At 43.7% G+C, this 26,879-nt stretch overlaps 1 protein-coding gene across 2 annotated transcripts in view; it reads left to right on the top strand.

Moving 5' to 3' along the window:
* The first annotated feature begins 4,525 nt into the window (after positions 1-4,525).
* The window catches only part of LOC135542180 (GAS2-like protein 2B), a 46,609-nt gene continuing 24,255 nt past the window's right edge, over positions 4,526-26,879 (top strand). Inside the window, exons 1-3 of one of the 2 annotated variants that reach the window (XM_064968944.1) lie at positions 4,526-4,805; positions 5,598-6,570; positions 18,625-18,732. In XM_064968944.1, the coding sequence (XP_064825016.1) occupies positions 5,887-6,570; positions 18,625-18,732 (792 nt within the window). In that variant the 5' untranslated portion in view covers positions 4,526-4,805; positions 5,598-5,886. Of the gene's footprint in view, positions 4,806-5,258; positions 6,571-18,624; positions 18,733-26,879 lie in introns of both variants that reach the window. The other variant, XM_064968954.1, reaches the window with a different exon arrangement.

The following is a 26,879-nucleotide window of genomic DNA, read 5'->3' as shown; positions in this document are numbered from 1 at the left end:
TATATAGGTTCCTTCTAACCCATGGCTTTCTACTACATATAAGATTAAATTATATATTTACATTAAAAACCAAAGTCTATCAGAATTCCAATAAATGTTATATCCCTTGAACTTCAAGAATAGGATTTGGTAATATGGAAGTATAGATTAGCCAAATTGTTTCACCTGAGCATGACCCCCAAAACAAAGAATTTATTAGCCAGCCCTACTCTATTTATGATTTTGTTGTCATGGAGGATTGATTGGGCTCATTGATTCAAGTTGAAAAATAAATGCTGTGCTCATGGAATGGCATGCTTTGCCAAGAGTGTGCAAAACTGTCATCAAGGCAAAGGGTTGTTACCTTGAAGAATATAAAACATATTTGGTTGAACACAGTTTTTGGTTACTACATGATTCCTTATGTGTTATTTCATAGTTTTGATGTCTTCACTATTATTCTACAACCTAGAAAATAGTAAAAATAAAGAAAAACCCTTGAATGAGTAGGTGTCCAAACTTTTGACTGGTACTGTATATATAATTTATAAAAAAATGTAGCAACTACAGATTGCCCTTTTAAGTATATCAAATCGTGCAAGTTTGAGCATGTGTCTATTAGGTCTATGGATTATTTTATAATCAGCATGAATTAGATTGAGCAATAAAAGCCACACTCATTCCATAGGCTTGGATCCGAACTACGCAGCTGTTGCAAGAGCGCATTTTTACTAGCTTTCCACTGGTTTCAAAAACAATGACTGATCGGCAGCCTGAACTTCTTGAATTCAACTATTATTAGGTTCAAATACACATTTAGAATTTTTGAACAGCCACACACAACAACCACAATCCGTAAAGTACAAATAGCTAAATGAGAGAGCAGCAGTGTGATTCACATCAATGCGCTATGTAGATATCAATAAGTGATATCCGTATCGCCGTAGACTACACCACTACTGTCATCCTTACCTCCAAGCCTTAAATCAAATGGCATAATATTTGGATGCCGAGAGCAGTTGCACCATTGGAAGACATTACTTGGACTGTAGCCAACAAAAGCCTATTCCTGATCTTTTCCCGCGATCCATCAAACACATTTGGTGTGTCATCATAGTGGTGGTCTCTGATTTGTGGTCAGACTCGCTCAGGTGGAACAAATTTAAACTTTCGCCTTTTTAAAATTTGAATGTAATTGAGAAAACAGAAGTGTCAAAGATTTTTTTCCGCTAACATCTGAATTTAAAAGTAATCCTTTACTAGTAATCCGTTACTCCCCAACCTTGCTGGTAGAGTTCCCCCACAGATGATCCATTATATTGACCCGTGCCCGGTTTTCCTTTAGGGATGGAATTTAGGCATACGATGTTTTAACGATGCAACTTTCTTAACAACGGCCGAAGATGTTAACACGCGTATCCCAAAACACTACGCAGTGAGGTTCGCTCAGTGAGTCGTTGAGAAGTGTCAATACTGATATGATCGAAAGAAGCAGCACTGCTCTCGGATCAGCCTTCTCTCTTTCCAATTGTGCCTTTCAAAAAATGATAATAACATTAGAAGATCAGCTCCTAGAGTTACACTACATATACAAAAGTATGTGGACACCCCTTCAAATTAGTGGATTCGGCTATATCAGCCACACCCGTTGTTGACAAGTGTATAAAATCGAGCACACAGCCATGAGATCTCCATAGAAAAACATTGGCAATAGAATGGCCATACTGAAGTGCTCAGTGACTTTCAATTTGGCACAGTCATTGGATGCCACCTTTCCAACAAGTCAGTTAGTCAAATTTCTGCCCTGCTAGAGTTGCCACAGTCAATTGTAAGTGTTGTTATTGGGAAGTGGAAACGTCTAGGAGCAACAACAGCTCAGCCACGAAGTGGTAGGCCACACAAACTCGCAGAACGGGACCGCTGAGTGCTAAAGCACGTAGCGTGTAAAAATCGTCTGTCCTCGGTTGCAACACTCACTACCGAGTTCCAAACAGCCTCTGGAAGCAACATTAACTGTTCATCGGGAGCTTCGTGAAATGGGTTTCATTGGCCGAGCAGCCGTAGACAAGCCTAAGATCACCATGCACAATGCCAAGCATCGGCTGGAGTAATGTAAAGCTCACCGCCATTGGACTCTGGAGCAGTGGAAACGCGTTCTCTGGAGTGATGAATCACACATCACCATATCTGGCAGTCTGACGGACTAATCTGGCTTTGGCGGATGCCAGGAGAACGCTACCTGCCCCAATGCATAGTGCCAACTGTAAAGTTTGGTGGTGGAGGAGGAATAATGGTCCGGGGCTGTTTTTCATGGTTCGGGCTAGGCCCCTTAGTTCCAGAGAAGGGACATCTTAACGCTACAGCATACAATGACATAATAGATTACTCTGTGCTTGCAACTTTGTGGCAACAGTTTGGGGAAGGCCCTTTCTTGTTTCAGCATGCAATGCCCCTGTGCGCAAACCGAAGTTCATACAGAAATGGTTTGTTGAGATCGGTGTGGAAGAACTTGACTGGCCTGCACAGAGCCCTGATCTCAACCCGGGATGAATTGGAATGCCGACTATGGCCCGGCTTAATTGCCCAACATCCGTTCCCAACCTCACTAATGCCTTTGTGGCTGAATGGAAGTAAGTCCCGTCAGCAGTATTCCAACATCTAATGGAAATCCTTCACAGAAGAGTGGAGACTGTGTTATAGCAGCAAATTAATGCCCAGGAGTTTGGAATGAGATGCACTTTAAATCATGTATTGTTTCACCTATGGCTACAAATATTGAGGCGGCTAATGCTTAGCCAATAATAATGCACTAAATCAAGAATAGGCACATCATTGCGCACATGTTAAATATAATAAAATATGCTATATCGAGGCAAACATTTCTGACTACAGGAGACAAATAGCGAAATAAATCAATTTTATTACCATTAAATTGAGTTCAATATCGTTCAAATATTTATGTAGCCTATACTGTATTCATCTTATTATTTGGTCTATTATATTAGTGACTGGAACGAGCGGCAAAAAAATACTCAAACTGGACCGTTTTATCTCCATCTCTTCATTATGGACACTTACAGACAGTTGTAGCTGCTTCGCGTGATTTATTGTTGTCTCTTCCTTCTTGCGTTTTGTGCTGTTGTCTGTGCCCAATAATGTTTGTACCAGGTTTTGTGCTGCTTCCATGTTGTGTTGCTGCAATGCTGTGTTGTTGTTTTAGGTCTCTCTTTATGTAGTGGTGTCTCTCTTGTCGTGATGTGTGTTTAGTCCTATATTTTATTTTTTAATCCCAGCCCCCAAATGAGGCATTTGGACATCTGGTAGGCCGTCATTGTAAATAAGAATTTGTTCTTAACTGACTTGCCTAGTTAAATAAAAATATATACTTCGTTTGTTAGGTTAATTAAAAAACTATCGTTCGCTTGTCAGCAAAGAAATTGTCACAGAAAGACACACCTTAATTTTGTGTTTAGTGGAGTTATTATGTGTATAAAGTGACGCGGAAGGGCGAAGAATCATTAACGACGTAGGCTACTTAGCTGTTCTACGAGTGGTCTGGTCCAGTCGTTAAATAACGACCGTTTTGAATAGCAAGTTTAGTAACGATGGTTTTGGGAAATAGCTCGGATATTTAACGACGCTCCTATGAAGGTTCTAACGACGAACGTAACCTTAAAATGCCTTTGGGAAACCGGGCCTACCCTGGTGGCCACTCGAACAATTAAAATACATTTCTTCAAAAATGGAAAGCAGGTCGGTCGGAGGCAAGATCAGGTCGGGACCATTGTAGGCAATGAGAGTGTGGCTCAACTGTTTCCACGAGTCACCGCAGCCACAAAGTCAAAATTGGCTATATCGTAAACATGCATGAAAACAAACATTTGCTTTCTTGCTTTATGACTTTGTGGCTGTGGTAACTAGTGACTACTGGCACAACCGATATAGGCCTAAAGTGTTTTTTTCAAAGTTGCCGGGATGTCACGTGCCCTACTTAAGTCAGTAAACTCGTAACAACCTAATCAATCAGAAACATCTATTCGATCAAATAAGCAATCTGTTTTGTGAACCAAATTCGACACTCATTGACCTCCATAAAAAAACTCCTCGTTCGGTGACCAAAAAAACGCCACCTCCTGGAGAAGACAGATTTTGTGCCCAGTTATCCTCGCTTAGCCTCTTCCTCTCTGGTTCCCCAACACTTCGTTCTCCTCACCCGGTTTTACATTCGGTTTTCAATTATACACAGTACACACAGGAAAAAAAATCATACATATAATTGTTTTCGCCTGACGGCTCCCGCAATCCATATATATGACAGACCAACGTGCAACATTCGTAGCCTACATTGTTGCAAATTGAAGTAGTGTAACTGTTGCTATCTCTCAATGCTGCATCGTTACATTGTAATATTCATTTGATTCCTTTGGAATGATTTCAATAAACTATTAGTAATTGGACATATTTTTCCTATGTTAAATGGTTATGCTTGAATTTGACGCACTTCGAACATGTGGGCTGCCTGTTGACATGCTAATAACGTTTCCCTGACGTTTTTGTCTGCTTTTTCAATCCCGAGGAAATGGACTCGCCTCCCATTTTTTATTGCCCAGTGTCCTGGGAGGAAAGTAACTTGGCGTTGAAGACGACAATGAAAAAATAGCCTACAAGCGAGGGTTGATTTAAAATGACTTGTGTCTTACACTTTTGAACTCATTCAAATTGTAGTCTATTACAGCTTTTGTTCGTGGGGCTGGTTTCGATTTGTTTTACTGAATGAGTCTGATCGAAAAACGGTCCGTTCTTGACAAAACATTCAATTTTCAAAGGTAGGTAAGAATGAAATGTGCTAATTATTGCTTTGTGAAAAGTTGTTAGTTATATAGAAAATATCGGTCATATTCACACCCGGTGCGGTCATTACCACGATTTGAAATCCTATCGAAAATATCGGTCATATTCACACCCGGTGCGGTCATTACCACGATTTGAAATCCTATCGATGAATGATGGTATTTTCTTGGAGGTGTAAGATGTGCATTTTAAAACCCTGGCTGCTTGGCTAATCCAGCCACCTGTTTATCACATTTTAATTTATTCTAGCGCTGTCATGTTTTTTTATCGGCACGTGAACTAGTGGTTCGCGGGTCAACTGTTTGTTCTCTAGCAATTGCTATACGTGTTTAATTACGAATAGATAACAGTTTTTCACTCTAGTATAAACCCTATATTAAATTATCAGGCGGTAATACCGTGTTACGCTTTTTTTCTCCCATGTACAGGCGTTTATCCCTCATAATGGGATATGCCACTGAATCGCTCAACCTGTCTAAACTAGAGCAGTTCAGCATGTTCAGAACAGGAGGCGGTGCAAAATGGGAGCGAGGGAAACTGTTACACGGCAAGTGAACTGTGAAGCCTGCCACTGGTCAGTGCTGAGGGTCATTCTATTGAGGGATACTGCAAAGACGTGATTTGGACCATCCATGCAAACCAGCAACATGATTATCGCGACGCATTGTCTATTCACAGACATATGAGGTCAAGGATACCTGGAGGATTTATGCGTTGGGTGTGTATCCATCTGCCGCTAACCATACCTTTTTCTTCCTCGCCCGCAGTTGGAACTCCGTGAGAAATAGAGATGCGCTCATTAAAGGAAATGGGAACCACACAGACATCCGGAAAACGCATCCAAGCGCCACGGCTCCCTCGCATGATGTCAATATGTTTTAACAATACAAAGTATTCCTTCAAGGACCTCGATTGAGATACCGCATATGCCCGCTTGTCATGGGTGCGTCTACGCGGTTATTTTGCTCTGCTCCATATGGTTTTGGAGGCGTATGCAATGAGACAACCGGGAATTATTAAGTAGGACTAGCCTGCATTGATACATATCACGACAATATGGCTGATCAGAGTAACATCCAGTCTGCTGCTTCCAAAAGCATCCGGCCGTTCAAGTCCAGCGAGGAATACCTGTATGCCATGAAGGAGGACTTGGCCGAGTGGTTTAACACGCTGTATGACCTGGATATAACTGCAGACACCTTTATGGAAGGGCTGGAGACTGGCTGTGCCCTCTGTCGGCATGCCAACAATGTGAATCGAGCAGCGCTGGACTTCCAGATGGAGTACCCGGAGGTTGCACAGTCATTGAGGATGCCAACCAAGGATGTGGTTTTTCAGTCGCGCAACGTGGTCCCTGGGTCGTTTTTGGCTCGGGATAACGTGTCCAATTTCATCGGCTGGTGTCGTCAGGAGCTCTGGATCAAGGATGTTCTGATGTTCGAAACCAACGACATAGTGGAGAAATGCAACGAGAAGAACTTTGTGCTGTGCCTGCTGGAGGTGGCGCGGCGCGGGGCCAAGTTCGGCATGCTGGCCCCAATGCTGATCCAGCTGGAGGAGGAGATCGAGGAGGAGATCCGGGACCAGGAGAAGCAGGGGGAGCCCAGTCCAAGCCTACTTCCAATAAGCAGGGCTTTCGTTTGCAAGGAGAGTGTGGTTGATGAACCCGAGCCTGCCTCTTATGCACATTGGCAACAGAAACAGAGGGTGCTGTGTGACATGAGAAACTTAGATGAGTTGGTAAGTAGTAACATCACAGGTGTATTGATTTTCTGATATACCTAAAATGTCATTTGGGAAAGGACTGCACACAATCCCCTCATAACATTACATTTCCATAAGTGTGCAGTAGGCCTAGGATGCAGCAAGTTTTCATCTTCAATACATTCACCCATATTGACCAAAAACAAGTTATGAGAGAAATCAAATGTCCTAAAACAAGACCTCCCCTGCCCTTGTGCAAGATAAACAATTTATGTTGTGTTCCATGGTGCCAAAGCAACCCATGGAGCAGTTGAAAGTAATGCTCGCCCAGAGTTAAAAACATTACTAAAAACATTACTGTGCCAGAAGTGAAGGGCCCTCTTTGAAAAACACATCTCCCTGACATGTTGATGTCACTACACCCTGTTCTCCTGTGTGTGTTCAAGGTGGACGCTGCCTTACTGATCTGTGTCGGCGTGTTTGCCTCCCAATTCCACAAATTATCTCACTCACAGGCTCTAAAATGTTAGATGGGTATCTCGTGACATTTCTCAAGGACTCCTCCAGGATGAAATGTCAGTTCAGCCCCTGCCTCTACAAAGTGGTTGGCAGCCAGGGGAGCTACTGCTCCTTGTTATTTGTTCATGTGGAACAGTGCAGCTGTTTGATAAGTATTATCATAGATGGATACATGCTGACGTTACACTTTTATACACAATCTATTATCCATTTATAACTTGATGCTTCCATTTGCATTCAGGTGGGGTGTAGTGTTTTCCCCTGGGCTGCAAAGCAGTGTTCTACCTCTCAACGTCCAGTCCCACTGGCTGGTCCACATTGCGGCCTGGCTGCCAGACAGACGTGTGTGTGTGTGTGTGTGAGCACGAGAGAGACATCGTTAGAGACAGAGAGACTAACAGGCAGACAGGGGTTAGCTGGTGGAACATGTGCTTGGGTTATGAGGGGGAGAGGAGTTAATATTTTGGTGCGGATGAGCCGAGTGAGGACAATGGCATCCTTTCACACCACAGATGAGAGAGAGAGCAGGGGAGAGACAGTCAGCAGACATACTCATGCCCACTTGGCCCTCTATAGTACTCAGATGGCCGAGCACTAATTGCTGGATCACAACCATGAACACTGGCTTCTGAGGGCATACAGAGGTACTATGTACCCAACCTCTGACCTAGTACCAGTACCCACATACACTTACTGCCATAACCGGTTTTATACGCTATTATTACTATTTCAGACCTCTTTAAACAAGGCTAACTGCTGATGTTCCTATGAGAATGTGCGAGGGCAAGGGGGGTGAGACCTGGTGTCTTACCTTATCATTATGGTGTACAGTGTACACACCCATCCGCCCACACCACTAAGAGCTAGTCAGGGACATGCACTTGCTGTGTCCCATTTTCTAAGGGGCAGTATGACTCACCGTGCACGCTGAGTGAACTACATACATTTCTGCTACGCCGAAAGCCTCTCTCTGTCTATCTGAATAAAGTGCCTGGGTGCTGGAGGAAAACTGCCTGCATCAGCAACATGAGGCAGTTCTCTCAATAAGAAATCAGGAGGGCACAGAAAGGGGGAGGAACACAGCACAGCAGCATTATTAGCCACAGTCCTGCATGGTATTAAAGAGTATAGCATTACACTACTGCACTGTGTTCCTGTAAATGTGCTACGGCATACTGTTCAAATTAATGCAGCTCGTTGAAATACATTTTGGTCGATAGATCTCCTCATACAGTATTTAATATCTCTTTTGGATCATAACGATACTGAGGCAGGCCAGTCAATGTCGTCCCATATCCAGACTATATAGGCCAGGAAATTAACAGAAATCCAACTTTCGTATGACTGGAGGGCTTTAGATTCAATAACGATCAACAAAGCCAGCCACTGAATCACCACTATGCCGCAAAGCATCATGGGTCATCCATAACCGTAGTCGCAAGTATTCTCTGCATTGCACTCGCCCTGGCATTCCCCTCTTTTTTTCTCTCGATATAGTAGCTTCCCAGGGGATTAGTCTCTGTGGAATTACTGGAAACCTCATTGTCTCTAGTGATGAGAGATAGAGGGAGAGAAATAAAGTTGAAGGGCTTAGTGATATTTTCATTGGTCCACAGCTGTGACACCAGCAGTGTACAGAGCAGTCATGCTTGCCTTGTGGCGTGTCAGGGGTTTTTCTCGCCCTCTTTTTCCCTTCTCTCTCTCTCTCTCTCTCTCTCTCTCTTTTTCTCTCTCTCTCTCTTTTTCTCTCTCTCTCTCTCTCTCTCTCTCTCTCTCTCTCTCTCTCTCTCTCTCTCTCTCTCTCTCTCTCTCTCTCTCTCTCTCTCTCTCTCTCTCTCTCTCTCTCTCTCTCTCTCTCTCTCTCTCTCTCTCTCTCTCTCTCTCTCTCTCTCTCTCTCTCTCTCTCTCTCTCTCTCGGCAAATCCATCAAAACTCTCCTTGAACCCTCCTTTACACTCTAATTTCATTGACAAATTGTTTGTGTTTGTCTTGACGACAGTGGTTCAAAGGGTTATCATAGGTGCAATTATCAATCACTGACACTCCACTTCTATTAATTAATGACCAGAGTCCTGGCACCCAGCACATTAAATATTGAAGGCTGTTTAGAGGAGGTGTTTAGGAAGACAGCTGAGGACAGAAGTTCTTTAACCCTGGTGATCAGCTTTGGTCTGTGGGTTAACTGACATAAACAATTTAAGTACCGACAGGAGTCTGGCTCAGGGATAGTTTCCTGATCACTCTTAGGATGCCATTCGGTTACATGACAGCATGTAATGTCATTTATTGTAATGGATCACACATGACTAGAGGTCGACCGATTATGATTTTTCAACGCCGATACCGATTATTGGAGGACCAAAAAAAAGCCGATACCGATTAATCGGTCAATAAAAAAAATACAAAAATAATAATGTATTTGTAATAATGACAATTACAACAATACTGAATGAACACTTATTTTAACTTAATATAATACATCAATAAAATCAATTTAGCTTCAAATAAATAATGAAACGTGTTCAATTTGGTTTAAATAATGCAAAAGCAAAGGGTTGGAGAAGAAAGTAAAAGTGCAATATGTGCCATGTAAGAAAGCTAACGTTTAAGTTCCTTGCTCTGAACATGAGAACATATGAAAGCTTGTGGTTCCTTTTAACAGGAGTCTTCAATATTTCCAGGTAATAAGTTTTTAGGTTGTAGTTATTATAGAACTATTTCTCTCTATACCATTTGTATTTCATTAACCCTTGACTATTGGATGTTCTTATAGGCACTTTAGTATTGCCAGTGTAACAGTATAGCTTCCGTCCCTCTCCTCGCCTCTACCTGGGCTCGAACCAGGAACACATCATCAACAGCCACCCTTGAAGCAGCGTTACCCATGCAGAGCAAGGGGAACAACCACTCCAAGTCTCAGAGCGAGTGACGTTTGAAACGCTATTAGTGCGCACCCTGCTAACTAGCTAGCCATTTTACATCGGTTACACCAGCCTAATCTCGGGAGTTGATAGGCTTGAAGTCATAAACAGCTGCTGGCAAACGCTCTAAAGTGCTGTTTGAATGAATGCATACGAGCCTGCTGCTGCCTACCATCGCTCAGTCAGACTGCTCTATCAAATCATAGACTTAGTTATAACATGATAACACACAGAAATACGAGCCTTAGATCATTAATATGGCCGAATCCGGAAACTCATCTCAAAAACAAAACGTTTATTCTTTCAGTGAAATACGGAACCGTTCCGTATTTTATCTAATGGGTGGCATCCATAAGTCTAAATATTCCTGTTACATTGCACAACCTTCAATGTTATGTCATAATGACATAAAATTCTGGCAAATTAGTCGGCCCAAATTGTTGCATATACCCTGACTCTGCGTGCAATGAACGCAAGAGAAGTGACACAATTTCACCTGGTTAATATTGCCTGCTAACCTGGATTTCTTTTAGCTAAATATGCAGGTTTAAAAATATATACTTCTGTGTATTGATTTTAAGAAAGGCATTGATGTTTATGGTTAGGTATTGGAACAACGATACGCACCACATCGATTATATGCATCGCAGGACACGCTAGATAAACTAGTAATATCATCAACCATGTGTAGTTAACTAGTGATTATGATTGATTGATTGTTTTTTATAAGATAAGTTTAACGCTAGCTAGCAACTTACCTTGGCTTACTGCATTCGCGTAACAGGCAGTGTCCTCATGGAGTGCAATGTAATCACGTGGTTAGAGCGTTGGACTAGTTAACTGTAAGGTTGCAAGATTGAAACCCTCAAGCTGACAAGGTAAAAATCTGTCGTTCTGCCCCTGAACGAGGAAGTTAACCCACCGTTCCTAGGCCGTCATTGAAAGTAAGAATGTGTTCTTAACTGACTTGCCTAGTTAAATAAAGATTTAATAAAGGTGTAAAAAAAAAAAAAAAAAAAAAAAAAATAGTCCAAATCGGTGTCCAAAAATACCGATTTCCGATTGATATGAAAACTTGAAATCGGCCCTAATTAATCGGCCATTCCGATTAATCGGTCGACCTCTACTCATGACTGCACGGCCAGGCACGACTCCAACACCATCACTTGGGGTGGCAGTGTAGCCTAGTGGTTCGAGCGTTGGACTAGTAACCAGTAAGTTGCAAGTTCAAACCCCCGAGCTGACAAGGTACAAATCTGTCGTTCTGCCCCTGAACAGGCAGTTAACCCACTGTTCCTAGGCCGTCATTGAAAATAAGAATTTGTTCTTAACTGACTTGCCTGGTTAAATAAAGGTAAAATAAAAAATAAAAAATTGTTTGCCCATGACACAACAGTGGTAGGCCTGATCGCCGACAACGATGAGACAGCCTACAGGGAGGAGGTCAGAGACCTGACCGTGTGGTGCAAGGACAACAACCTCTCCCTCAACGTGATCAAGACAAAGAAAATGATTGTGGACTACAGGAAAAGGAGGGCTGAGCACGCCCCCATTCTCATCGCTGGGGCTGTAGTGGAGCAGGTTGAGAGTTTCAAGTTCCTTGGTGTCCACATCACCAACAAACTAACATGGTCCAAGCACACCAAGACAGTCGTGAAGAGGGCACGACAAAACCTAGACTGAAAAGATTTGGCATGCGTCCTCAGATCCTCAAAAGGTTCTACAGCTGTACCATCGAGAGCATCCTGAGTGGTTGCATCACTGCCTGGTATGGTAACTGCTCGGCCTCCGACTGCAAGGCACTGCAGAGGGTAGTGCGTACGGCCCAGTACATCACCGAGGCCAAGCTTCCTGCCATCAAGGACCTCTATACCAGGTGGTGTCAGAGGGAAAAAATGTCAAAGACTCCAGCCATCCTAGTCATAGACTGTTCTCTCGGCTACCGTACTGCAAGCGGTACCGGAGTGCCAAGTCTAGGTCGAAGAGACAGCTTCTACCCCAAGCCATAAGACTCTTAAACATCTAATAAAATGGCTACCCAGACTATTTGCATTGCCCCCCCCCCCTTCTATGCTGCTGCTACTCTCTGTTATTATCTATGCATAGTCACTTAAATAACTCTACCTACATGTACATATTACCTCGCCAACTGGTGCCTCCGCACATTGACTCTGTACCGGTACCCCCTGTATATAGCCCTGCTATTGTTATTTACTGCTGCTCTTTACTTATTTGTTATTTTTATCCCTTGTGTTATTACGCTATACTACACTTAGTCATTAGGTATGGGCTTATGTATAGGTGAGAAATATGATTCAGGGTCCCATTTTAAAATAGGCCAATGTAGTTTTTAGACAGTGAGCAGTCAACCTCTGCCCTGACTGCAGGTCGGCTAGCGTCTCCAGGATGTGTGATGAAACCCCAGATAGGTGTCATATCGCAGGGAAAAGCTGAAGTGTATCTGTTGTCAGAGGGCGACTCAGTTCCTCTGTTTGTTTTCCTGGTTACCACAAAGCCCTGATATAAATACCCCAGGTTGATTCCCACTGCCCTGTCACTCAGCTCTTACTCATCACACACACACACACACACACACACACACACACACACACACACACACACACACACACACACACACACACACACACACACACACACACACACACACACACACACACACACACACACACACGACTTCCCATTGAAGTTTGAGGAACCAGTGTCATGCTATCCTGAAAATTCCCCCACCCACCAATCCTCAGTTCCTACCTCTAGTGGGGCCTACAGCCATTTATAATCTCAACTCCCTGAATGTTCCATTTGACCCTATTCCTGCAGGTGTGCCTTGATACAATGAGACAGGCAGCTGCTGGCTTGTGCATACAGTCTAAACAACTTTTATCATTTGACATTAGAAGATTATCTCAAGTATGAACCATCCCATATTTGCCTACCTCCTCCAGAGATTATGATAATGATAAGTATAAGACATGCCAAACTAGCTACACAAACACCCTTTTCTGTGTGTTTTCTTGGCCCTGCAGTATGTTGTTGTCTCAGCTGTGGGTTTGGAGAGCATTCAGGCCTTGAGGTTAGTGGCCTACGTACAACAATGATACAGGCTCATGAACAACAACGAATACATAAAACATACTCGGCCACGAATGCACATGCACAGCTTTTAATGCGTATGCACATTCACATACTACACATATTCACATACTACAGGCAGGCTTCACATATAGGGACACACATATTTACCAGCCAGCATGCAGCCTCAAAGACAATAACAGCAGACCCTAGGAGCTCTGCCTCAGGTCTAAAAGGATGCTTTGTATGCTGCTCTCTCTCTCCCTCCATCTATCTCATTCTTTCAGACAAAATGTTTCATGTGTCTTCACCCTCAGACTCCAAGACTCAGTCATTCATTTAATAAATGCTCAACAACCCCCACAGCCCCCATTCCTTCCCCCAAATACTTCCCTTGGGGATGATAAGGCAATGCTTTATTGGTGGCAGAGGAGATGAGAAGGAAGAGATTGCCAGTGTTGCCAACACTGTAAACTATGGCTGTCATCTCACAGTGAGATGGAATGATTGGCCCTGATGGTGTGGGTGTCGACACAGGAAGAGGAGCAGACACCAGGAGGGTGAGTGGGAGGCGGGGTGACGTGGGCTATATGTCTTCTGTGAACACTGTGCCCCATTAACCTTATGGTCCAATTCATGTATTCAGAAAACAGAGAGAAACACAATAACAGATAGAATGCCTGGAGTGTCTTTACTGTACACTCTGCTACAGCCGACTGTGATAGATTTTACACACAGGGATAGATGGTGTGTGTGTGTGTGTGTGTGTGTGTGTGTGTGTGTGTGTGTGTGTGTGTGAGAGAGAGAGAGAGTGAGGAAAAGTAGGTCATCATGGCTGGCAGTGTCAGGCTCATGGGCTTTGCTAGGGGAGCATATCTCAGTGTTTCTGTTTGCAGCATCACACACACACTTATTGGGAGAGTTTTCTACATGAGGTCAGTGCACGGACTAACTGGGCCCTAAATGTTTTAGCATTTTATGATTATTTATTAGTCCAGCTGACTAATACAGAACAGACCTCTCTCTCTCTCGCCTCAGCTCTCCATCATGTGGCAGGAAACAGACCAATGGGCTGACTTCACAGATCGTTGTCAGTTCTATTTCATTATTGCAATGTCTAGCTAGGTTTACAGTGGAAACTGCTTGTGCACATGCTTAATGTCATGTGTGTTTTTGTTTGGTTGAGTAGTCTTGTTTTGTGCCCCCCCCCCCCCCCCCCAGCTGAGCCCTGCCTGGAGTCTCAGGTGTAGATTGGCGGAATTAGGAATCACTGTCTATAGCCAGTCACTCATATAACATTGGCAGACCACAATTAGACTACAGACTGATGACAACAAAACAACAAGGCAACAGTAAACATGTCGTCCCCCACTAATGATACACACACATTTCAGTTCTTTACTATATCTTCCACCTTGGGCCAATCAGTGTAATTTTGTAAAAGCCGGATCTCTATGGCGAGACACATCATTCACCCAGGTTTCGTCCAGTGCTGTCTGAGATATCATGCGTGACTAACGAAAGGACGGACGGACAGAGACCGATCCACAGTTCCCGCCTCGATTTCATCGTGGGGGACAATAAAGCACTCTTCCATCATGTGATATGGATGGAGATGAGGATTGTCTGGTGTCTCGTCATGGTGATCCGAACAGCTCACCAGCTCAAAAATCCTTCCTTTCATTTCATTTTGAACTGGAAATGACCCGAACCCTGTTTCTGAAATCATCAGTTTCTCCTAAAGTCAGATATGTCCTCTGCATGGCAATGTGATGTGTTAAAATGGAGGCAGTCCAATGTTATCACGGATGGTCTACCTCCTCCCCCTCTTCCCCAACCCTTGTCAAATCTCTGAGTAGACACGTGTTTTTAATTTAGTCACACAGCACTAAGCAGAAGAGTGGTCATGTGGTCAAAAAATAGGTTTCCAGAATACAACACTTCGTTTAAATTATAGGTGATGTCCCACATTTTTCCCCTTGAGCAAGGTTACTTATATGATTCGCCTTACTAAAATACAGAGTGGTTTATTGTTTCGAAAAGATAGCTCACTTTTGCGAAGGCTGCAGCATCAACAAAGAAGCTAAATAAATGTAATTATAACTGTACTTTTCATCTCTAAGTAACAGTGTTGCCATTCTATCCATAGTCCCAAAGTCAATGTTCTTGGTAGTAGTTGACATTCTCATTTATCTGGATAACCCGGAGGGTTGGTCCCTGTTCTCACCATCCTCAGCTGGTCTAGCCTGTTGGTGTCGGATGCAGTAGGGAGTGTTCTTACAAGCACCCGCATGATCCATCCAACAATGCTGCTCCCCCCCAGGTGTTGGTTCAACGGCACCCTTTCATCACCGTAAACCTGTCCTGAGTCCCGCCAATTTCGGGCCTAGGAGAAAAAATGCTGGCTGAGTAGGCCAATCACATTTTCTTTGTTTTGACCCACGACCATTTGTCTTTTGAGACAAGGTGATTGAATAAGATTTAGTGGTTTCTGCATCCAGTGTTTTTAGGATGTAGCCTAAATGAGAGGCTAAAGCAGTAATCCCCCCTGAAGTTCCAGATATGCTCCTCCATTCCAATCCACTCCCTGTGGCCTAGATTCAATTTCAAGAAGCTTCCATCGCTCATCTGATTGTATGGTTTGTGTTGGGACGTGTCCAGTCATTTCTAGAGATCCCCACCATGAAGCAGAGGCTGGGACACAGTCATCCCTTTATTGCAAAAGCAGCTTAGCACATTGTGGCTAAGGGAACACAACGAAACAGATTCAAAACTCCGCTAGACCGTCATTTACTGGCATTTCACAACCGTCATAACAATAACTGCTACATTCCAAAAATATTACATGAAGAGGGATTGTTGACATAAACAAATCACTCACTCACCACCAATCCCATTTCCTCTGTGTCCCAATGAGGTACAGTGGTTTGTTCCTGGGGGTTGGAAAAGCCTCACCCCTCACCTTATGTCCTCCATGGCCTACCCTCCGCTCTCCTCCGTCCCTATGTAGGACAGGAAGGAAGGTAATAAAGAGTTGATTACCTCAATCTCTGTTGGAGGCAGAGAATCAGAGACCACGAATATGGTGTGTGGACTCAATTATCAAAGGAAAAACAAAAAACATATCCTGCAATTACACCCTGCTTCAAGGCAAACACAGGAACACTAATTAATCTAAGTTTCACAACTCTGTCTCTCGTTGTTCATTGATCACAGCAGTGTTGTGTTTTCATACCATCCCTACAGATACATGTGAACATTCTCCAGCTGATGTTGAGATGTTTACAGTAAATTCCTTCCTAGTTTAGTTAAGGGTGTACTGTGAGACTGTCTGAATCTAACTGCAGATGTAGGGCCTTGGTTCTTTCTCTGTCTCTCTCCCTCTCACACACACACACACACACACACACACACACGTCACAGCTCTTCGGCACGTTCCCCATGTGACCGACACCCATCCATAATTCATCCCCTAGCTCTCTCTCACAGTGCTCCAGTTCCACATGCTTCCTGCGTGACCTCGCGTTTTCCCTCCCCTAGCACTGTTCCACATCAGTGTTTTAGTCTCACGCTCTTGTGTCTGTTTGAGTGATTCTCCGAGCTTGTTGTGTTGTACAAGGTTCGCTTTTTGTCTAAGACACAGCAGTCACCAAAATGTGATTTCGGATGATGCAATTAGATTCCACAACGATGATTTGAAATAGTTAGCAGATATTTAAACAAACAAAGCTCAATGGTGTCATTGATTGGAATGTCTCAGACCATGTGTCGTTGAGGGATCTTTTTGTAACCGGGTTGATATTTTCACTGTATATTTTACAACCCTCAACTCTATGACCGCCTCTGGAGGAAAACTTATGACCTCATTCCAAAGGGGTTGTGGGAGGTGTCTTCTGGGGCTGGAAGGAGAGACCGCTGAAAGGCTGTACTAAAGAAAGGATAAAGAAAACAAACGGTCTGTTAAAAAAAGGAAGGATAAGGCTGTGTGTGTCTGTAACCAGGGGGATATTTCCATTAACTCACTGGCTGGGGTTTTTCCAAACAGGGTTTGTCCACATAGTGAAAGAACGACTGAGAGACTAAAAGGAGACTTGGAGAGCAAGCAGAGCAGAAAAGGGCAGTGAAATAAATAAATGACAGACCGAGAAAGACTCTGTGAGAGACAGGAGTGACGATCGAAAGAGATGAAGAGGCACTGATAGACTAGTAGATGAAGAAGGAGAGAGTGGGAGAAAGAAAACAGGAAACAGAATTCAGTAGAGAGAGAGAGAAGGCAGTGGGAGGCTAATGATTTAGTATGTAGTCCTGGGGAGACAGGTGAGACGTAGAGTTCTTCACTGATTCCACCCTCACTTTAATTAGTAGGGGGAATAAAGACAGCAATTTTAGGAAAATAACAAGGTCCCTCCCTAATCTCTTGAATAAGCCATAATCTGGAAAATGAGCCAGTCATAACCTGCAACACTGATGCTGCATCTAGCTAATATACTATATATGGATGGTATACTGTCTTCTTCAATGGATGCCTGGCTAGGTATCATTTCATCTATGTTGATCTAATTAAATTATCTTCATCTTATTTATTTTCTTAGTGTGATTAATTCCTTGAGCGACCTTTCCCTTGTTTCTCTAATGTGTTTAGACTGGACATGTGCTCCTGTCTATGCAGTACATATGGAGTACAGCAGATCCTGTTTGCTTGTCTTTGCTCAGCTCGCCTCCCTTTGTCCTCTGTGATGTTGTCGGTCTCTCTCCTCACCGTCTCTCGGTCCACAAGTGTGCACACGCCTTTGTTTGAGAGAGCTGCCAAGAATAACATCAAAGTTGGCCAATCCCGGTCGAGAGAGCCCTTGCAATGCAGGCCTCTCTCGCCCCCACCCTAGAGTTCTGTCTGACTCCTCTGTGTTTAATAAGCACCCCAACCACATACAGCACCAGAGCCGTCTCTCTCTCTCATCCCAAAACACCACTGGAACCACAGGCTCATTTACGTCATCCCTTTGACTTTAGTTAGAGCCTCACCTTATTGCCCATCAAAGTACTACTCTGCGGTCAGGAGGTCCCTACAGCAGTGTGTGTGTGTGTTGTAATGTGAACTCTTTTCATTTTTATTTAGCTTTATGTGTATTCCTTGATGACATTTTATACTGCAGCAACGAGCTGGACTAAGTGTTCCAGGCAGCTTATGCAATAATTGGCGAGGGAGGGGAGGGGCCCTCCATTACTCAGGTACTGAGGGACCTCTGCTCTACTGAAAGCTGAGACACACATAGACAAACAGGGCTAGCCATGTCTCACCCTAATGTAATAATGTCCCTGTGCTGTTGACACACACACACACACACACACACACAACTCAGGAACAGAGGGGATTTGGTCATGATCATGGATATGAGTAAGCATGATCTCATAGGAAGAGTTGAAATGAAGAATAAGGAAGGTTGAACAGAGACTGAACAGTTTGTGCTTCTTGTTGTTCCTTTCTGTAGCTGTGTGAATATGGAGTGTCATGTTTCATTGGTTGTGGGTGCTAAACAGGCCTGTGTTGTCTCTTCTCCAGGTGCGGGAGATCCTGGGCCGTTGCTCCTGCCCCGCCCAGTTCCCAATGACCAAGGTGTCTGAGGGGAAGTACAAAGTGGGAGACTCCAGCGCTCTGATTTTCATACGGGTATGAACTGACCATTAACCTTTACCCCATCTAATTATCCAGACTATAAGAGTCAGCAACCATCCTTAGGTCAAGTGTGTGTGTATATATTTTTATTTATGAGGGATCCCCATTAGCTGCTGCTAAGGCAAGATTAAGGGAATTACATCACAAAACAATTAAAATAGTGTATTTGGAAAGTATTCAGACCCCTTGATTTTTCCAAATTTTGTTCCGTTACAGCCTTATTCTAAAATTGATTCAAAATAAATAAATCCTCAATCTACACACAATACCCCAATATGACAAAGCAAAAACAGGTTTAGAAATGTTTGCAAATGTATTTAAAAAAAGGAAATCACATTTACATAAGTATTCAGACCCTTTACTCAGTACTTTGTTGAAGCACCTTGTGCAGTGATTACAGCCTTGAGTCTTCTTGGGTATGACGCTACAAGCTTGGCACACCTGTATTTGGGGAGTTTCTCCCATTCTTCTCTGCAGATCCTCTCAAGCTCTGTCAGGTTGGATGGGGAGAGTTGCTGCACAGCTATTTTCAGGTCTCTCCAGAGATGTTTGATGGGGTTCAAGTTCGGGTTCTGGCTGGGACACAAGGACATTCAGAGACTTGTTCCAAAGCCACTCTTGTGGTGTCTTGGCTGTGTGCTTAAGGTCATTGTCCTGTTGGAAGGTGAACCTTAGGACCTCAGACTGGGAAGGAGTGCTCTGGAGCAGATTTTCATCAAGGATCTCTCTCTGTACTTTGCTCCGGACTAGTCTCCCTGCCACTGAAAAACATCCCCACAGCATGATGCTGCCACCACCATACTTCATTGTCGGGAGGATGCCAGGTTTCCTCCAGGTGTGATGCTTGGCATTCAGGTCATCATACAAGAGAATCTTGTTTCTCATGGTCAGAGTCCTTTAGGTGCCTTTTAGCAAATTCAAAGTGGGCTGTCATTTGCCTTTTACTGAGGATTGGCTTCCGTCTGGCCACTGTACCATCAAGGCCTGATTGGTGGGGTGCTGCAGAGATGGGTGCCATTTTGGAAGGTTGTCCCATCTCCACAGAAGAACTCTGGAGCTCTGTCAGAGTGACCATTGGTTCTTGGTCACCTCCCTGACCAAGGCCCTTCTCCCCCCCCATTTGCTCAGTTTGGTTGGACGGACAGTTCTAGGAAGAGTCTATGTGGTTCCAAACTTCTTCCATTTAAGAATGATGGATGCCACTGTGTTCATGGGGACCTTCAATGCTGCAGAAAGGTGGTGTTGGTAACCCTTCCCCAGATCTGTGCCTCGACACAATCCTGTCTCGGAGCTCTACGGACAATTCCTTCGACCTCATTTCTTGGTTTTTGCTCTGACATGCACTGTCAACCGTGGGACCTTATATAGTCAGGCATGTGCCTTTCCAAATCATGTCCAATCAATTTAATTTACCACAGGTTGATAGGATATGTTGCCACGACTGCCATGTTGCATTTCCATCCCAAAGCCCTTGCTTGGAAGTGTATTTCGTCAGACTGCCAAGAACCTTGCCTTCATCCAGGCCAAGTTGGCGAGACACGGTAGTAATGACACCATAGGCCTGGTTGATCTCTGCACCAGACAGGATGCTCTTGCCAGCATACTTGGGGTCCAACATGTATGCTGCGGCGTGTATCGGCTTCAGGCAGAAGTCTTCATGATTTGATGTATTTCAGAACTGCAGTTTCCTCTGCTTAGAGCAACAGTGAAGTGGACAGGGCAGTACGGATTTCTTCTCTTACATCTGCAAGCAGAGTCTTAACATCAGACAGGATGGCATTGTCTCCCTCAATCCATGCAATGTCTAATGCTATAGGTTTCAGGAGTTTCAGGCTGCTTACCACTCTATCCCAACATACATCATCCAGGAGGATCGTCTTGATGGGGCTATCCATAGCGGCAGACTGTGATATTGCCATTTCTTGAAGAGACTCCTTCCCCTCCAGGAGACTGTCAAACATGACAACACCACCCCAATGGGTGTTGCTTGGCAGCTTCAATGCGGTGCTCTTATTCTTCTCATTTTGCTTGGGGAGATAGATTGCTGCTATAACTTGATGACCCTTCACATACCTACCATTTCATTGGCTCTCTTGTAGAGGATATCCATTGTTTTCAATGCCATGATGTCCTAGAGGAGCAGATTCAATGCATTAGCAGCACAGCCAATGGGTGTGATGTGAGGGTAGGACCCCTCCACTTTAGACCAAGCAGCCTTCATGTTCACAGCATCGTCTGTAACCAGTGCAAATACCTTGTGGTCCAAGGTCATTGATGACTGCCTTCAGCTCATCTGCAATGTAGAGACCGGTGTGTCTGTTGTCCCTTGTATCTGTGCTCTTGCAGAATACTGGTTGAGGGGTGGAGATGTAGTTAATTATTCCTTGCCCACGAACATTCAACACCCATCAGAGAGGATTGCAATATAGTCTGCTTTCTCTATGATTTGCTTGACCTTCACTTGAACTTTGTTGAACTCTGCATCCAGCAAATGAGTAGATAAAGCATGTCTGGTTGAAGGGGTTTATGCTTGGCAAAGAACTTTCAGAAATCTCTTCCAATACACATTGCCTGTGAGCACCAGACGTGAACCAGTTGCATACACAGCTCGAGCAATCAGCATTTCTTTGACTACATTCCTCCACTGAGTCAACAAACACTTCTGATTCCAGGAGGACCATGAGCTGTTGCTATCGATAAGGTGTCTGATTCATCATTTTCACCTTGAATAGAAGTAGAGGGACTTTTCTCAGAGGTTGTTTGTTGTGAGCGCTGAGGTAACTTCATGCACTTGGCCAGATGATTCTGCATCAAAGTTGCATTCTTAAAATATGATTTGGCACAGTATTTGCAAATGTACCCAGCTTTTCCTTCTACATTAGCTGCAGTGAAATGTCTCCACACATCTTTCCTGTAAAAGTTAGAAATAAGTTGAAAAAAATAATTCCATGTACAGATAAGTAGTTAGATGAAACAACTCCTTTGTAAGATACATGTTTTAAAATGAAACAGGTGAATTAACACTCCTCAGTAAGCAGACTCAAGCAAGCTAAAACCTACATGGTAGCAAAAACTAGCATAAATTGTTAACAAGTTAGAAATGATTTAAACACACTTTGCTGTAGGCTACTATTTTCTAGTTAACAGAAAATCATGTGTCATACAAAATATATTTACCCCACCCAGTATTGTAATCAAAACTTACCAGAAAGCATGTAGTGCTCAGACAGTGTAGTAGTGTGGGCCCAATAGCATCTCAGTAATGCAAGATCTTGAGAATCAGCTGTACATGTGATGGAAGAATGCACTGCGCCTGCAGAGGGTTGCAATTCCATTGAATTAGGGATAGTTTAACCAAAATATGCCACAAGACCTAGAATTGCCTTGTGTATCCCACAAAAAAAGGTTCACTGTTATAAGCTAACTTTTTTGATGAATTTAAGCACAATTCCCCAACTTCCCAGGCATAAATTCCCGGAAAGTTTCTGACCCTTTGCAACCCTAGCCGTAACCAAGTGGTCACATATCGTTCTGGGTTCCACTGCGCAAGAGGGGTTCCGTGGAGTTTTATGAACATCAAGGCAGACACACAGTGAATTCATACTGAACAAAAATATTAACCCAACATGCAACAATTTCAAAATTGTTACTGAGTTACAGTTCATAAGGAAATCAGTCAATTGAAATACATTCATTAGGCCCTAATCTATGGTTTTGACATGACTTGGGAGCCAGTCCCACCAACTACAGAGCCAGGCCCAGCCAATCAGAATTTGTTTTTCCCCACAAAAGGGCTTTAATACAGAAACACTCCTCAGTTTCATCAGCTGTCCAATTGCATGCTCCTTCAAAACTTGAGATGTCTGTGGCATTGTGTTGTGTGACAAAACTGCACTTTTAAGTGCCTTTTTATTGTCCCCCAGCACAAGGTGCACCTGTGTAATGATCATGCTGTTTAAAAAGCTTCTGGATATGCCACACCAGTCAGATGGATGGATTATCTTGGCAAAGGAGAAATGCTCACTAATAGGGATATAAACAAATGAGTAAAACATACAACATAAATAAGCATTTTGTGCATATGGGACATTTCAATTATCTTTTATTTCAGCTCCTGAAACATGGGACCAACACTTTACATGTTGCGTATCATATAGTTTTTCAGTATTGATTTTTTTTCTCTCAACATTCTGATATGCCAGTGGTCAAGTGTCCGACAAGCCTCTGCAGTGCACACATACACACACACACAGCCTATAGTTCATCATTCTCGTCACCGCTAAAGAGAAGACAGAAAAGAACCCACCATTTACCTACCTCTAGGCTGCTGTAGCCTAAATAGTTATTTGGCCTGTCATTCTATTGCTTTTCATGAAATTGTGGTAATTGAATAATTTCAGAATTATTTTTACCAGCTCCGTGTGTTGTGAAATTGAAAAAGGTGAGGGAGCACTGCTCCTCCGGGCTCCGGCATCACTACACCCTTGGTCATGGCTCACATCATCATCACAGATACTCTGGACCCACTCAATTTGCGTACCGTCCCAACAGATCCACCGATGACGCAATCTCTCTTCCACACTGCCCTCTCCCAACTGGACAAGAGAATCACTTATGTGAGAATGCTATTCATTGACTATAGCCCAGCGTTCAACACCATAGTGCCCAAAAAGCTCATCACTAAGCTAAGGACCCTGGCACTGAACAGCTTCCCTCTGCAACTGAATCCTGGGCTTCCTGACATGCCACCCCCAGGTGGTGAGGGTAGACAACACATCCGCAGAGCTGAACCTCAACACTGGGGTGTGTGCTTCATCCCCTCCTATGCTCCCTGTTCACCCACGACTGCTTGGCTGTGCACAACTTCAACATTATCATTAAATTCGCTGATGACACGTCGGTGGTTGGCCTGATCACTGACGATGAGACTATAGGGAGGAGGTTAGTGACATGGTAGTGTGGTACCAGGACAAACCTCTCCCTCCATGTCAGCAAGACAAAGGGTGTTCGTAGACTACAGGAAACCTAATGCCGAGGATGCCCCCAACCACATCAACGGATCTCTCGTGGAGCGTGTCGAGAGCTTCCTCGGTGTCCACACCACTAAGAAATTATCATGGTCCATACACACATCGAAGGCACGACAATGCCTCCTTCCCCTCAAGAGGCTGAAAAGTTTTACAGCTGCACCTATTAGAGTATCTTGACTGGGTGCATCACCGCTTGGTATGACAACTGCTTTGCATCTCGACCACAAGGTGCTACAGCGGGTAGTGCGTACGGCCCAGTACATCACTTGGGCCGAGCTCCCTGCCATTTAGGACCTCTGTACCAGGTGGTGCCAGGGGAAGGCTCTGTAATTGTCAACAACTCTAGCCACCCAAGTGATAGCAGAGAAAACAGTCTACCACAGCCACAAGAGAATTAGTGAGGTTGGGCACTGATGTTGGGCGATTAGACCTGGCTCGCAGTCTGCATTCCAATTCATCCCAAAGGTGTTCAAAGGGGTTGAGGTCAGGGCTCTGTGCAGGTCAGTCAAGTCATTCCACACCGATCTCGACAAACCATTTCTGTATGGACCTCGCTTTGTGCACGGGGGCATTGTCATGCTGAAACAGGAAAGGGCCTTCCCCAAACTGTTGCTACAAAGTTGGAAGTACAGAATCATCTACAATGTCATTGTATGTATAACGGATCTCGTCCTCCTCTTCTGAGGAGTGAGAAGGATCGGAGGACCAATGCGCAGCGTCGTAAGTGCTCATATTTTAAATATTTTAATGAACACTGAAACAAAACAATAAAACAACCAACGAACAGTCCTGTAAGGTGCAACAACACTAAACAGAAAATAAACACCCACAACTCAAAAGTGAAACCAGGCTACCTAAGTAGGGACAATCAGGGACAACGATTGAGAGCTGCCTCTGAGAACCATACCAGGCCGAACACAGAAAATCCCAAATTATAGAAAAAAGAACATAGACAACCCAACTCACACCCTGACCATACTGAAACAAAGACATAAAAGAACTAAGGTCAGAATGTGACAGTATGCTGTAGTGTTAAGATGTACTTTCTCTGGAACTAAGGGGCCTAGCCCGAACCAGGAAAAACAGGCCCAGACAATTATTCTTCCTCCAAACTTTACAGTTGGCACTATGCATTGGAGCAGGTAGGGTTCTCCTGTCATCAGCGAAACCCAGATTCGTCTGTCGGACTGCTAAATGGTGAAGCATGATTCATAACTCCAGAGAATAATTTTCCACTGCTCCAGAATCCAATGGCGGCAAGCTTTACACCACTCCAGCCGACGCTTGGCATTGCGCATGGTGACACTAGGCTTGTGTGCGGCTGCTCGGCCATGGAAAGTCATTTAATGAAGCTCCCAACAAACTGATGTTTCCAGAGGCAGTTTGGAACTGGGTAGGGAGTGTTGCCGAGGACTGACAATTTTTATGCGCTACGCACTTCGGCGGTCCCATTCTGTAAACTTGTGTGGCCGGCCACTTCATCCCTGAGACGTTGTTGCTCCTAGACGTTTCCACTTCCCAATAACAGCACATACAGTTGACCGGGGTTGCTCTAGCAGGGCAGAAATGTGATGAACTGCCTTGGAAGGTGGCATCCTATGATGTGCCACGTTGAAAGTCAGAGCTCTTTAGTCAGGCCATTCTACTGACTGTCTATGGAGATTATGGCAGTGTGCTCAATAGTCTGTACCCGTCAGTAATGGGTATGGCTGAAATAGCCGAATCCACTAATTTGAAAGGGGTGTCGACACATATACGCACATAAAAGTTTCTGCATTGACCCATCACATACGCTGCTGCTACTGTTTATTACCTATCCTGTTGCTTAGTCACTTTATCCCTACCTAGATGTGCTCATCTACCTCAATTATCTCGTACCCCTGCACATAGACTCTGTAGTGGTACACCATGCATATAGCCAAATTATCGTTACTTATTGTGTATTTATTCCTCAAGTCATTTGTTCTACTATTTAAAAATCCTCAGCATTGTTGGGAAGTAAGTAAGTTCGGGCTAGTAAGTAAGCATTTCACTGTTAGTCTACACCTGTTGTTTACGCAGCATGTGACAAATAGAATTGGATTAGATATTGATTTCAACATGTGAATACCTCACAAACACAAGTAGTGATGCAGTCAGTCAATCTCTCTACTCTAAGGTTGGGGGAGATTGACATGCATGTACATTTAAGGGCCAGCCGTTCTGCTCTCTTCTGGGCCAACTGTCATTTGCCCATGTCCCTCTCTGTGGCTCTTGAACATATGACTGGGCAGTAGTACAGATGTGACAAAACTAGGGCCTGCAGGACATTTGTTTATAGCAACGTCAAGAAAGACACATTTTATCAATATGTTTTGTACCATGACAGTTTACACCAAGCAGTTTAGTCTGCTCAACTTGCTCAATTTCCACATTTAATGACAATATTTTACAGTTTAGTGAATGATTTGTCCCAAATGCAATGCTTTTAGTTGTTGAAATATTTAGGATGAGCTTATTACTTGCCACTGATTCTAAAACTGACTGCAGCTCATTGTTAAGTCTTTCAGTGACTTGCTGTGATAGCTGACGTGATTATGTTGAGTAATGTGTAGGCCAGTGACAAAAAGAAAATCTCAATTTAATCCATTTTAAATTCAGGCTGTAACAAGTCGAGGGGTATGAATACTTTCTGAAAGCCCTGTGCAAAGACATCAATAGGATATTAGTCAGTGCCAGTTCGGCTTGCAAAATTCTGGGAACTTTCAATAAATTCAATGATTTTCCAGAAATCTGATTCTGGAAACCGCCAACTGGGATTTCAGGAAAACCAGGGAATTCACCACAGCTGCCCTGGGGTGTGCCTGACTAGCTGGATTATGTTGGAGAGGCTTCCATTAAAGAACACCATCTGTGATCTGTTAGACCGGTAACTCTCGATCCACGGCATAGCAGAGGATATAAAGCCAACACACATGTTTTTATCAGCAGCAAACTATGATCAATAATGTCAAAAGCTGTATGGAAGTCTAAAACAGCACCCACAATCTTATAGATTTTTCTGCCAGTCAGTCATTTTTTACAAGTACCGTACATGTTGAGTGCCCTTCCCTATAAGTGTGCAGTTCTCAA

The sequence above is a fragment of the Oncorhynchus masou genome, chromosome 1 (assembly GCF_036934945.1).
Source record: "Oncorhynchus masou masou isolate Uvic2021 chromosome 1, UVic_Omas_1.1, whole genome shotgun sequence".
NCBI lineage: Eukaryota > Metazoa > Chordata > Actinopteri > Salmoniformes > Salmonidae > Oncorhynchus > Oncorhynchus masou.
This window is presented reverse-complemented; position numbering and strand designations above follow the sequence as displayed.